The following is a 13330-nucleotide window of genomic DNA, read 5'->3' as shown; positions in this document are numbered from 1 at the left end:
ACATATCTACATACCACTGTTTCACAGCTTAAAAACTTTCCCATCAGATACACTCCACAGCTTAGTTTTCAAAATCCTGTGTTATCAGACTCAAAACTATGTCCTTTGATCTTTACTCCCGTAAAAAAAACCTTCTGTTTTCAGCCAAACTGTCCAAATAAATGTTTGTTTCATGCATCGTGGAGAGTTTAACCTATGGATTCTTTGTTCATAGTTATTTTCATTATAAAGGGAAAAGAAAGTTTCCTTTTTTTAATCTAACCCAGCCTTACTTTGCCTTTCAAGACTGACCATGAAGTCTTTTTTGAAGCTTTCATGAAGCTTTCCAACCATCAAAGTTCTTATGACTATTTCTTACCATTATAGATAGTGCTCCACCTATGGCAGGTACTCAATAAATGTCTGATGATTACTTCTTGGGTGACCATTCATTCCAGTTTCCCCAAGGCAGTTCTAATTTAAATCTACTGTTCTGACATCTCACCTGGTTAGTGCTCCATTGACTCCCAAGTAGTGCCCAATCCCTTGACTTATTCTTAATTTTCAGAACCACACAGTATTAGTTGGTTTTCACACCGCTGATAAAGACATCCCTGAGACTGGGCAATTTACAAAAGAGGTTTAATTGGACTTACAGTTCCACATGGCTGGGGAAACCTCACAATCATGGTGGAAGGCAAGCAGGAGCAAGTCACATCTTACATGGATTGCAGCAGGCAAAGGGAGAATGAGGAAGACACAAAAGCGGAAACCTCTGATAAAACTATCAGATCTTGTGAGAGTTAACTCACTATCTAGAGAACAGTATAGGGGAAACCGCCCCATGAGTCAATTATCTCCCACCAGGTCCCTCCCACAACACGTGGGGATTATGGGAGTACAATTCAAGATGAGATTTGGGTGGGAACACACAGCCAAACCATATCAAGCACTATTTTTGACTTAGAAAATGTAAATGGAGCAAAGTAACTAGAATACGAAACTTATTACTGCAATACAGTACTAGTTATTTCTGGTCATGCTGACACCATACCATAAGTATCCTTCAAGGCAATCGTTCTTAACCTGTGGTAATTTTGCCCCAAAGGGACACCTGGCAATGTCTGGAGACATTTTTGGTTGGCCAGGGATGCTGCTGGACATCCTACAACACACAGGATAGCACCCACAACAAAGAGTTATCTGACCCAAATGTCAAGGTTGCAGAATCCTGCTTTGGGATTATCCTTACAAATAACATTAATAAGATCAAAATGACATTTTTAAACTGTGAATGTTTTTTAAGAGGAACTAAACAATCTTGAAACCAAAATAATATCTATTATTTCCTTCTTAGGTAAATGGCCTAATCTTTAATCATTTAGCTTGATGTGATGTGATGGTTTTCATGCAACATATTATAAGTAGTTGGTATGAAATGGAAAGAGTATCACTGTGGACTCAATAGTTTGGTTTGAATTCAATACTTTGGTTTGAATACTTCAGGGCACAAGAGGTGGACACAAACCTCAGAGGCTGTTTTCTAGCCAATAAAGGTAGCTATGACTTGTGTTCTCGCCTACATACTATTGCCACACTAACCTCTCCAAAATGCCATTTTGTTAAAAGCATTCCAATATTCAAAAACTCTCCTCCTAGACTTCACAGGCCATTCACAGTATGATCTCCAACCCAATGATTCAACGTTCTCACTTGTTCCCTAACAAACATCCGTTTAGTTAAGAGCTTCACAGGCCTTTTCTCTACCTTACTCAAATGTATCACTCGCTCTTTTCCCTAAACTTGTTGATTCTCACAGACAGCAAAAAATACCTTTCCATCTGTGCCCAAATCCAAAGTCCCAGCTCTCACTTTTAAGCCCATATAAACCTTTCTTCTAGAAAATATTATTGGTTTCAGAGAGAACAGAATTCTATGTTCATTCTGTCTCTTAGCCAAACTCTAAACACCTTGAAAGCTTATGCTCCACTCAGTAATTTAAACAAATATTTATACAGCAGTTACCACTGGCCAGACATGGTGTTAAACAGAAATCTGAAGATGAATTAAGATAAAACTAGATTATTATACCTCACATAAAGGTTGTTAGCCTCTTTCACTTGCAGGCTGCACTACCATCAAGACTTACGGTGCCTGCTCATCAAGTTCCAAACCCCTAGATTCAGGTTTCTAGGATTCATCAGTTTTCTGGGTTTTGCTTTTTAATCCACTCCAGATCAGTCCTAAGTATAACCAATGGCAAATAAGAGTTTCACTGTGACAGGTCAACACAAGATTCGTTATCTCCCACTCAGAGAAGAAATGAGCAGGCCCACTCAAAAGATATAAGCATTCACAGCCTAAAATTACTAAAGTACTCTTTCTGTATCTACTAAATAGGTATTAGCAAAAACACACAATTTAGTCTGATTATCACTATAGAATATAGTACCGATTAGGTATTAAATGCATACTAAAAACCTAACTTGAGAGTACCTATTAAATCCCATTCCTCAAGCTTATTGGAGTCATGGGTCGCTTACAGACTAGCCTGGCCCACTCCTGCTTCTCATTCACACTTTTCAAACAAAATAAGCCTCAAGAGCCACACATAATTGGGTACTTTCTTACTCTCCCACAGAGAGAGGAGCAGAAGCTCCTGAATGGAGTAGTAGAGGGATGTGTGGGGGAGGAGTTTCAGTCTAGTACACTGCAGAAGTAGGAGATGATGTGATTCATCCTCATGAATTATAAACCTGATTTTTAACTAAATACAACTTCCTTTGTCTTATCTTTCCAAATATTTTCAAAAATTTCATATCTGATACTGTGGTACTACATTATATTGCATCTATTATTCTTCACATTTCAAGGAGATAGAATCAATTTTTTTCTCTAGTCTCTAATTTCTATTTTATTCCAGAATGTGAGACCTTTCCCAGATCAAAGTAAACTGTTCTGCAATTTTTGAGCCACTCCTAAAGACCTAGTTTAAAGCCTTCCTCTTAAATAAGCTAGTATGTCCTAAAGTTGTTCATTTCCTCCGTAACTTCGATCCCAAATGATCTCAGAAGACATAATTTCAAGTAAATGAAAGAGGTGAAATAAGAACTTATCATTACCAAAGCCTTAAAACCTACATTCTTTTACAAATTCATTTTTGCTACTGAAAATTAGCCCAACAGGAGTCACATGCAATGTGCTCTGGCTAGTACAGATAATTACTATAAGGAATAGTGTATTCAGGTAACGCAAACCATTTATATTAAGACACTACTTAATCCTGCTATTTAATGCCCAAATTGCCTTTTTAAAAAATAATGTCAAAATTACATGAATTTATATAGTTATAGATATGTTCCTAGCAGAAGGGTAAGGAGGCAGGGGTCTGTGTAAGTGGAAGTAGAAGTGGGCTACCAGGGTATCAGCACCAGGTTCCCTGGGCAATTTGGCATAGGAATTTGAATACAGGGAGGCCCCAAAGATGGGGACTGAGGAGCAGTAGCAACATCAGTGATCCAGAAGGCTCACAGGATGTGAGCTATACAACTCTGGTGTTCCTTATCTGATATTCCTAAAAACCAAAGTTGTGTTTTTCATGAAAACAGACTACATGATTTATTTAGGCAGATCTGATAAATGTTTTAATAGTTACACTTGTGGAATTTAATTTTTTAAATGTAAAGTTAAGAACATTCTAAGAAGCATTCTAAATCACTTTTGGTCCTGGGTGCTACCCACTTCAATAAATTTTTTTTGCCCAATTAAATTGTTAAATTTAAAACAAACAAGAATAATAGATCATAAGATCAAATACATGTCTTGGGTTCCAATTCTATCAAAAATATGCTATCATTATAGCACAGTGCTCCACCTATGGCAGTTACTCAATAAATGAAACCATATTTATTGAAGCCAAAATTTATCCATTTGTGATACATAATCTTACTACCACTAAGTAACAAGGAAAACTACAAGTAAAAAGGCTTCTAATGTATCATGTTATATTATGATCCCTACATGATCACAGAGTAATAAAACTGACTTAAATTTTATCAACAGGATTTTTTAAATTCTAAAAGCAATTCATGTCTTATCAGAAAACTTGGAAATCACAAAAAGTACAAAGAAGTTTAAAACAAAGTGCTTCTGTAATCCTACTAAACAGAGCCATGCCAGTATTTTGGCTAATTTTTAAACTTATTTTAAAAATCAGACATTACATCTAGACAGTATTTTCTTCTTAATTCATCATGGGAAAGTATACATTCGATACTGCCATTATTCAGAATCTGTGAAGTATCTCATCTGTAACTGGCATAAGGGTCATGTAAGAAATCCGGTCTCATTGTTTTACAGTTTTGCCTCATTTTAACCTAACATCACTGATAGACTGATTTCATTTAAATTAATGTCACTGAACTGTTAGTATACTGTGGTCCTGTTCAGAAACATGAGATGAATATGATGCTATCCTCCTGCTTAAACTGCTCACATTCTAGACTACACAGACCAAAGCACAAGGTGGTTGTGTTAAATATACTCTAAAAAAGGGTATATAAACAGTGATAGGTTAATAATGAAGAGGAATTAAACCAAGTTAAAATTCAGGAGAATTTCACAAAGGAAAGAAAATCTGCATTGTGCCTGAAGAATAAGTAAAATTTTGGTAAGAGGAGGAGGAGAAAAAAACGGATGAACATCAAAAGCCAAAGGGCATAAATGTTCTTGAAGGTTCTGGCAAAAGCAAGTAAATCTAGGAAAAAAGTAAATTAGCGCTGGACTGCTGAGGACTTTTAAATACCCTGCTAACTCATTTTTATTCACCAGGCAAGATAATGACTTCTAATGGTTTTCAAAACTCAAACCTACCCTCAAGAGGAAAACAACTGGCCATTACTGAGGATATTCAGAGAAATGTGCCACAGACTTAAAGGGAAAACATTCATGATGCTTCTGCGGCTAAATATCTCCTCACACTTAAGCTTAGCACTCTGTCTTAAAGGTATCTTTTTTTTGTTTTTTTGAGACAGAGTCTTGCTCTGTTGCCCAGGCTGGAGTACAATGGCGCGATCTCAGCTCACTGCAACCTCTGCCTCCCGGATTCAAGCAATTCTCCTCCCTCCACCTCCCAAGTAGCTGGGATTACAGGCGCCCACCACCACGCCCAGCTAATATTTTTGTATTAATAGAGACAGGGTTTCACCATGTTAATCAGGCTAGTTTTGAACTCCTGAACTCAAGTGATCTGCCTGCCTTGGCCTCTCATAGTGTTAGGATTACAGGCGTGAGCCACCATGCCCAGCCTGTCTTGAAGGTATCTTATGCTCCCACATAGAGTGCAAAAGAATTAAAAGAACACTCAGAATTCACCCAATTCCACTTTTTTACTTCTTTGTAACATCGCCTGCCACAGGAGCATTCAGCAGTCTTTTGAAGGTTATTTCCAACAATTTTTTTAGGGTTGTCCCTATCATCCAAAAACAGCTCTATTAAAAAATTCTTCCTTCTAGTAAAACAAAATTTCCCTGCCTCTAATTTACACCTATTAGTCTAGTGATGATCAGTTATATAAGTAATAATCCTTATTAGAGTCCTTGAAATACTCAAAAAGTTCTCTTCCCCAAGCTAAATATCTATAGGCTAAATAAATCAAGATCAATCATTCTTCATCAGACTTGACTTCTAGGTATGGTGTCAATCTCAATTTCACTTTATTAGCTATGCGACTTTGGGTTTAGTTTCTTTTGCTGTAAAACAGGGATAACATGACACATTCTACCACGTGGATGTACTGTGAAGACATAATGCTAAATGAAATAAGCCAGACACAAAAAGACAGGTATTGTATGATTCTACTTATACAAGCTACCTAGAGTGGTCAAATTCATAGAGAAGTAGAATGGTAGTTGCCAGGGGCTGGTGTCCATGGGAACAGGGAATTACTGTTTAATGGGTACACAGTTTCAATTGAGGAAGATTAAAGGTCTAGAGATGGATGGTGGCGATGATGGCACAACATTGTGAATGTACTTAATGCCACTGAACTGTAAACTTAAAAATTATTAACATGGTAAATTTTGTTATATTTTACAATAAAAACAATAATAATTACAACTCCAAATTGTACACATTAAATGATTCAACATGTGTAAAGGAGCTGGGCATGATGGCTCATGCCTGTAATCCCAACACTTTGGGAGGGTGAAGCAGGTGGATCACTTGAGCCCAGGTGGAACTTGAGCCCAGGAGTTCGACACCAGCCTGGGCAACACAGTGAGACCCTGTCTCTACAAAACATAAAAAATAAATTAGCCAGGCGTGGTGTCACGCGCCTGTGGTCCTGGCTACTCAAGAGGCTGAGGTAAGACAATCACTTGAGCCGGGGGCTGGGGAGGTATAGATTATACCTATATCACGGCTGCAGTGAGCTGTAGATTATACTCCCACCCCTGGTCCACAGAAAAATTGTCTTTTTTCTGTGCCAAACCGGTCCCTGGTGCCAAAAAGGTTGCGGACTGCTGTCTTGCAAAATGCTTGGCATATAAAACATGGGCACACCACAGTGACTGCAATATACTTTTATCAACCATGAGGCTCTGCTTGGCCAAGCTCTATTTTTTAAGAACTTGCATTATCATGTCTCTCAATGTTCCCAACACTGTGCTGCACACAGGTACTCTAAGTATTTGTTCCATTAAAGAAAAAAATTTAAAGCCGTTTTAGAATGACTGGAAAACCACTGCTAACGATGGAATAGAGGGCAAGGCACAGTGGCTCATGCCTGTAATCCTAGCACTTTGGGAGGTTGAGGTGGGCAGAATACCTGATCCCAGGAGTTCGAGACTAGCCTGGGCAACATGGGAAGACCCTGTCTCTTAAAAAAAAAAAGGGAAATAGAAAGCTTATTAGATGTCTAACTTCTGATTCATCTAACCCACACACATACGCAAACCACATTACTTTAACATCTCCTTGGTACAGAAGAGTCTAGAAAACATAAAACTTCCCAAGATGTTAGTATGTTAATCAGTGAATGACTGCCAAACTATTCAGATAAGTGGTGATAATTACACAAATTGCTTTATTAACTTAGGCTTACCAAATTAAATTACAGGCAAATTTTACCAATGGCCCTCTACAAAAAGCATACATAAACAAAGAGGTCATACAATAAATCAACTCTCAGCAATGAAGAGCCACGAGTGACAAAAAAGTATAAAAACCACATACCTACCTAGCTCTGAACTGGGACATTTATCAACAAAGGTTACCGATGAGAAGTCAGTATGAATTTGAAGTGTCTTCATAAACCCAAGATAAACTGATCTAGTAAGCCAGAATGTAGCTTAAAATGGGCTTAGGCCTACCACTCCAAATGATGGAAAAGAACAGAAATTTTATCACTAATATCATGGTGAACACAAGCAAGATCAAAAGTCTGGATAAAAGAAAATATGGTTACTTCTGAAGAGAAAAATAAGCAGTGTCTAGAAAGTCCAGACCAAACTGATTCATTGCAAAATTCAAAATTGGATGGAAAAAAAGTTAGTGAAGAAAGGAAAAGTGAATACATGAAATGCTAGAACATTCATCATGAACAAGTCCAAACAAATCAACTGCAATGGCTATTTTAATAGGTTGGTGATAGTAATGTAGTATTCTTCACTGCAGGTAAGAATCTCGTAGGCAGAGTATAGCTTAATTATAGCAAGGCATTTTACAAAATCTTTCATAATGTCTACACAAAATGTTATATGGGCCTGACGATAATAGATAGAACTAGCAATTATTGAACAACCATGTGTGTTGATTAATGGACTGGTGTTAATCCAGAGAGAGTCTAGCTGATGTGCACACTTCAGAGTAATTTATTCTGTCAATTTAATATCTTTATCAACAATTTGAATGAAGACATAGTAGATATGCCTACCAAATACAAAGATGACCAAATAAATCAGAAAGGATAATATTAAATGTCTAAATAAAAACTAACAAAAGGAAATTTAAAAGCCTTATATTTAATCTAAGCACGCCTAAAAAAATAAAATAAAAGCCTTATATTTAAGATAAAAAAAAATCCATTACACAAAAACTAGGGTTAGGAAGACACAGTTTAACACCTTATGTATAAAATATATGGGAGAGAAGTTGATACTTCAGGCTCATATTAAGCATAATAGAAGTTAAAACTGTCAATGAAGTATTTGGTTAAAAAAAAAAACCAGCATTTGATTCATACCCACCACACTCTCCATCTGATCAAATATCATCTAAAATGCTGGGTACAACTCTGGGAACCATGTATAATGACAATGAGCAACTTAGAGTTAATTAAGAAAAAAATAACCATGGTTGAAGGATCAGAGAATTACATTATCTAAGGAATGATAAAACAAACTGGGATTATTTACTCTGAAGAAGAGAAGGGAATGCTCACAGTGTGTGGCAGGGAGAAAGGGTCAGCAGTGACACCACAGTAGTCTTCAACTATGTGAAGAGGCCATTCATGTGAAAAGGAGATTATACTTGGAAAAAGCAAAATACTGTGGGAACAGCATAGTCTATGATGTATAAAGACCTGGATTCAAATCCTGGTGCCATCATTCAGTGCGCATTACTTGATGCTTGCAGAGAGATTAATTTTCTTACCTAGAAAATGATACCTATCTCATAAATGTATAAAATTAGAGGCAAAAAATATTTATAAGCTGCCTGGCACAGACTGACACACTGTGATGCACAACGATGTTAGTTCTCATCCCTAAACTTTTCTGAGTTATTCTAGAACAGTGTTTTTCAAAGTGAGAATTGCAACTCATTAATGGGTCACAAAATCAGCTTAGCTGGGTAGTAACCAGCATTTTTTTCCTAATGAAACAGAATAGAACGGAAAATATCCGAGCATACCACTTGTAGTAAAAGTAATCAACATTTTGTGAAACTTTTGCTTCAGTTATTCAGATACATGTGAGTTCCTGATTATGAGTTAAAATGCATTTCTTATCATGAAGCTGGGTCCAAAAAAAAAAAAAAAAAAAAGTGTGAAAGCGACTGCTGTAGAGCACTGTTTTCTAAAAAAGATACTAGTTCCTTGGGAGCTCAATTAAGTTTAGGACCAAACCATACTCCCTAGAGATTTACTATGTTCAAAACACATTAGCATCTCCAAGAGCCCAGCATTAAAGAAAACTGTTTATTTTTGTTGAACCCAGTTTTTCCCACATTTATTCCATCCCGGAACCCACCCACTTTTTTTCTACATAACACTTATTGACATCTTCAGAACTAGCACTTTGTGGCACATACACTCGGGAGGAAACATTCCTCTAGATGAAAAGGAAGGTGCAATAGCTAGAAGTTACAAAAGGTAGATTTTTAGCTTGCTAAGGAAAAAATATTGACTTTGACTCTTCCTGCCACTGACATCCATCCCCTACAACTTTTACCCTAATCACATACCCTAACGCATTTTAAATAGGATTTACATTCAACTTTCAGTTCACACAAATCTCAGAAAAAGTATAGGACACCTATAATATCAAGATATGAAGCCAGGATAAAAGCAGTAAGCAGGAATCATCTGGTCAAAAGAAACTCCTGGAACAGTATTTAAGGAAGACTTGCTTTACCTTAACAAAACTCATGCTCAGGAACCAAAGCAGCCAAAGACTTAATCGGCTTCTCCAAGTGGACTCAATGTGTTCTAATAATACATAATCTAAAATGGGCTGATAGGTGCAGCTAATCCTCATTATTATGAGCATCATTTTATTATCATCACTTGTAAGAGCCATGTGACAATATTTACAAGATTCTGGGTTCTTTTAAAGTGCATACATACCCAAGATTCCTTTGGGAGAATGCAACTTCACATTTATAACAAAAACTGTCACTACCATAGTCAGCTTTAATATTTGATATCACTTGGTAATAAAGGTTTGTCATCATATACTCAAGAGTAATTCTGTTACTCAAATCTTCCTAACTGGGAGTTACAAATACCTCTGACTCTGCTCTTGTAGCTGTCAAGAGCATAAAATGCCCTTCCCGCTCTTTCCTCACTTTCAGACTCCAAGCCATCTCCTCCTCAAAGTCTGGCCCAACTACTTTGGACTACTATTTTTTTCCCAGTTACTGAGCACTGTCAGTACTCTTTGTTCTATCACTCTTTGCGTAATTCACTGTACACTTTCTAGTTTATTTAACTGCACAAAACTTAGTTCTCAACAAGACTATAACTGCCTTATGAACAGGGATCAACACTTAAGAATCTCCAGAATCTCCTACAACATCATATAAGAACTCTGTTTCTTGATTTAAGTAACTAGGCTTAAGAGTAAAAAATAACAGCTTGTTTTAGACAGTTTACTATGTGCCAGATCCAGCGCTAAATGCATACATAATTATCTTACTAAATTTTCATAACTCTATAGAGGTAAGTGCTATTATTTTCTCCATCAAATAGAAGAAGAAAGTGAGCCTCAGAGTAACTTGCTCAAGGTCATACTGCTAGTAAGTGGCAAAACCAGGGGCGAATCCAGGAAAGCTCTTAACTACCTCAGGACACTGCAAAGTTCCAGCCCTGCAATACCAGAGTCTATGAATGATTTCGATTTCACTAAGTTAGAAGTTTCAATTTCAATAGAGCAGAGACATTTTAGCTAAAAGTTAAAACTTTAAGAAAAATGAATTAAGACAAATAATTGCCTATACACATCTTTATAATAAAACCAGGGGAAAAGCCTCCCATGTCCTATTCATGAAAGTGATATTAAGGTGGGGGGGGGCCACAATTTCATCAAGAAGTGACTTATGACAATACAGCTTTGGTTTAGATTTTTAAATAGGACTCTTTTTCGCTGCCCCTAGGAGGACGTGGAAATGAAAGATGGATGTGAAAACTGTCAATTCAGAGCTCTGCAAAACGCCAGATTCAATTCTTGTTTTAGAAAATACGAGCCAGGGCTCTCGTTCCACCCTTGACTCTTCACACAGAGTAACAACAACAACAAAAAAAAGCAGCACCATCCTCTGCCCTCTTCACACAAAGCAAGCTTTACCCCACTACCCAAAGGGGAGTGCTGATTCACACGGTCTTCCCATCCCCGCCAGAAATGGGTCCCAAACACCAACCGCTGCATAGACGTAGACGACTCTGGTCTGCCCCCGACCCCCACACCTGGTGATACCTCATCAAGCAGACCCCTCTCCTACATCCAAAATGCCCAGGGCCACCATCCGAAAGCCAGTATCTTACACAAAGCAGGATCCCTGCCTACAAAGCAGTTTCCCACCTCCGACTCCTCCCCAGGCGAACAGCCCTTCTCAAGCTGCCCCAACCCACAGACCCCAACAGAGTCCAGCACCCAGAAGGTCCACAATCCAAAGGACAACGAGCTACAACCCTGTTACTTGCGCACGCCACGAACCCCCAACTCCAGCTGACGTTCCCTCTGCCAAAGCAAGAAAATCACAAGTCCCCACCGGAGACTCGCTACACAAAGCGAGGCGCCCGACCAGAGGGACCCTCAGAGGACGCTCTCCGCCCCCGGGCCCGTCCCCGCCCAGCCCCTGCCCGGCGCCCCGCGCTCACCAGCTCTCCTCCTCCTCCTCCCAGCCTGACAAGCGCTCCAGCTCGTCGGGCCGCAGCGGCTCCACCTCGTCCAGCAAGCCGCCCTCGCCAGCCGCCAGCAAGGAGGTGGCGTCCCGCAGCTCTTCGCTACTCGTCCGCCTCGGGCCCGACCCGGCCCCGCCGCCCGACTTGGCGCTGAGGCCCAAGGGGAAGCCCCGAGGAGACGCAGCGCCGGAGGAGGGAATGGACGCGCCGGCCCGAACCGGGCTGCCGGGCCCCAGGGAGCCGGCGCCCTGCACGGCCCCCGAGCGGCTCCTCAGCTGTTCGTTCTGCTTCTCCAGCTTCTTCACCAGTTCCTGCAGCTTCCGCACCTCCTGGTCCGCGTTCACGTTGGAGTTAACGTCCTCCATCCCGGCCCCGCCGCCGCCGCCTCCGCCACCCGCTCGCTCTCGCAGCGACAGGGAAAGAGCCGGAGGAAAGAGGCGTCGCCGTCGCTCACTCTAGCCGAGGCGCCGGCATGTAGCAGGACCAGGCCCCACCGCCAGGGTCCCCCCACCTCGGGTTCCAAAGCGCCGCTGGCCCCAGCCGAACTGCCTCATCTGCGCCGGCTCCGGGATTGGGGGAGGCGGCGCCAATATCCGGCCCCTGCCGCCATCTTCCCTCCGTCCCTCCGCCCCCCACGGGCCGGCCCCGTCGGTGACCTCAGAGCGTCGGGGGTGGACGCGGCCGCCGGCAGGCGCTGAGAGGACCCGGCGCCGGCTCGCGGCGGGGCGGGGCCACGGACGGGGACTATGGGGCGGGGGCTGGCGCTTGAGGGGCGGGGATTAGGCCGGAAGGGGCGTGTCGGCGGATGTGGGACGCGGCCGGGCTGGCTAGGGAGGGTGCCTGCAGGCCGGGAGGCCAGCAGAAGGCTCGCGGCGGGCGGGGCCGAGGTGGCTAACAAGGTCCTCGATCAGCCTCGCTTGTTGGTCTGGGCGTGTGGGGTGTTCTCCACCCCTTACACGGAGTGTGTGGGACCCGCGGGCCAGTCTCGCCCTTGTTCCGGGCAGGATCTCGAGTGGGCGCTGAGCCCAGCGGTGGAGAGACAGTTTACTTAGTTCAGCAAATATTTAATCGATGCCGACTTCATTGGAGATTGTCTCGGCTGGCGGGAGCTTCTGAGACTGCCTTGTGTCCTGTTTCTTCCCCTGAAAATAAGGAACCCCAGTTTCAGACAGTTAAGAGAGGTCTAAGGTCAAAATAATCATAATTTCTTGAGTGCTTCCTACTGGCCCGACACTGTGCTAAGCACTTTTAAAGGCATTATCTCATCGGTTAAAACATAGTTTTCCCAACTTAAAGTTTACAGCACACTGGGGCGGAAGCGGGGGATAGTAAACTGCTTCTCTACTCCCTTTCTCGGTTTATTGACTCACACTCTGTTCTTTGGATCACTTTCTTCGGAAAAAGTTCCTCGTAGTGTGTCTTGACTTGTTTAAAAGTTGTGTATTAAAAGTACTTAAACACGCTGACAGATATTGAAGAATGCAGAAAATTGTAAGAATGTGAAGTCTGCCTTTAGAATGCGGCAGCAAACCTAAACAAAACTTAAATGCTTTGTTTTGATCACATTCGTTGGTCTTCAGATGTGAATTGTGAACTGCTTTGGCTTGTGTTTGCAGCTTTTCTTCAGTTGCCGCCTCCACCCTTAGTTTAATAACAATGATCCAGTCATGTTACACCTGAGTGTGGACTCATGCCATGACTGACTTGCTTCTACCCTTTAGCTTTTCTAGT

At 41.1% G+C, this 13330-nt stretch overlaps 1 protein-coding gene across 2 annotated transcripts in view; it reads right to left on the bottom strand.

The window, feature by feature from the left end:
- The window catches only part of SLAIN2 (SLAIN motif family member 2), a 77640-nt gene extending 65300 nt beyond the window's left edge, over positions 1 to 12340 (bottom strand). The window contains exon 1 of one of the 2 annotated variants that reach the window (XM_054484798.2): positions 11576 to 12340. In XM_054484798.2, the coding sequence (XP_054340773.1) occupies positions 11576 to 11964 (389 nt within the window). In that variant the 5' untranslated portion in view covers positions 11965 to 12340. The remainder of the gene's footprint in view (positions 1 to 11575) is intronic. The other variant, XM_054484799.2, reaches the window with a different exon arrangement.
- Positions 12341 to 13330: the final 990 nt, after the last annotated feature.

Source organism: Pongo pygmaeus, chromosome 3 (genome assembly GCF_028885625.2).
Source record: "Pongo pygmaeus isolate AG05252 chromosome 3, NHGRI_mPonPyg2-v2.0_pri, whole genome shotgun sequence".
In the NCBI taxonomy this organism is placed as follows: domain Eukaryota; kingdom Metazoa; phylum Chordata; class Mammalia; order Primates; family Hominidae; genus Pongo; species Pongo pygmaeus.
This window is presented reverse-complemented; position numbering and strand designations above follow the sequence as displayed.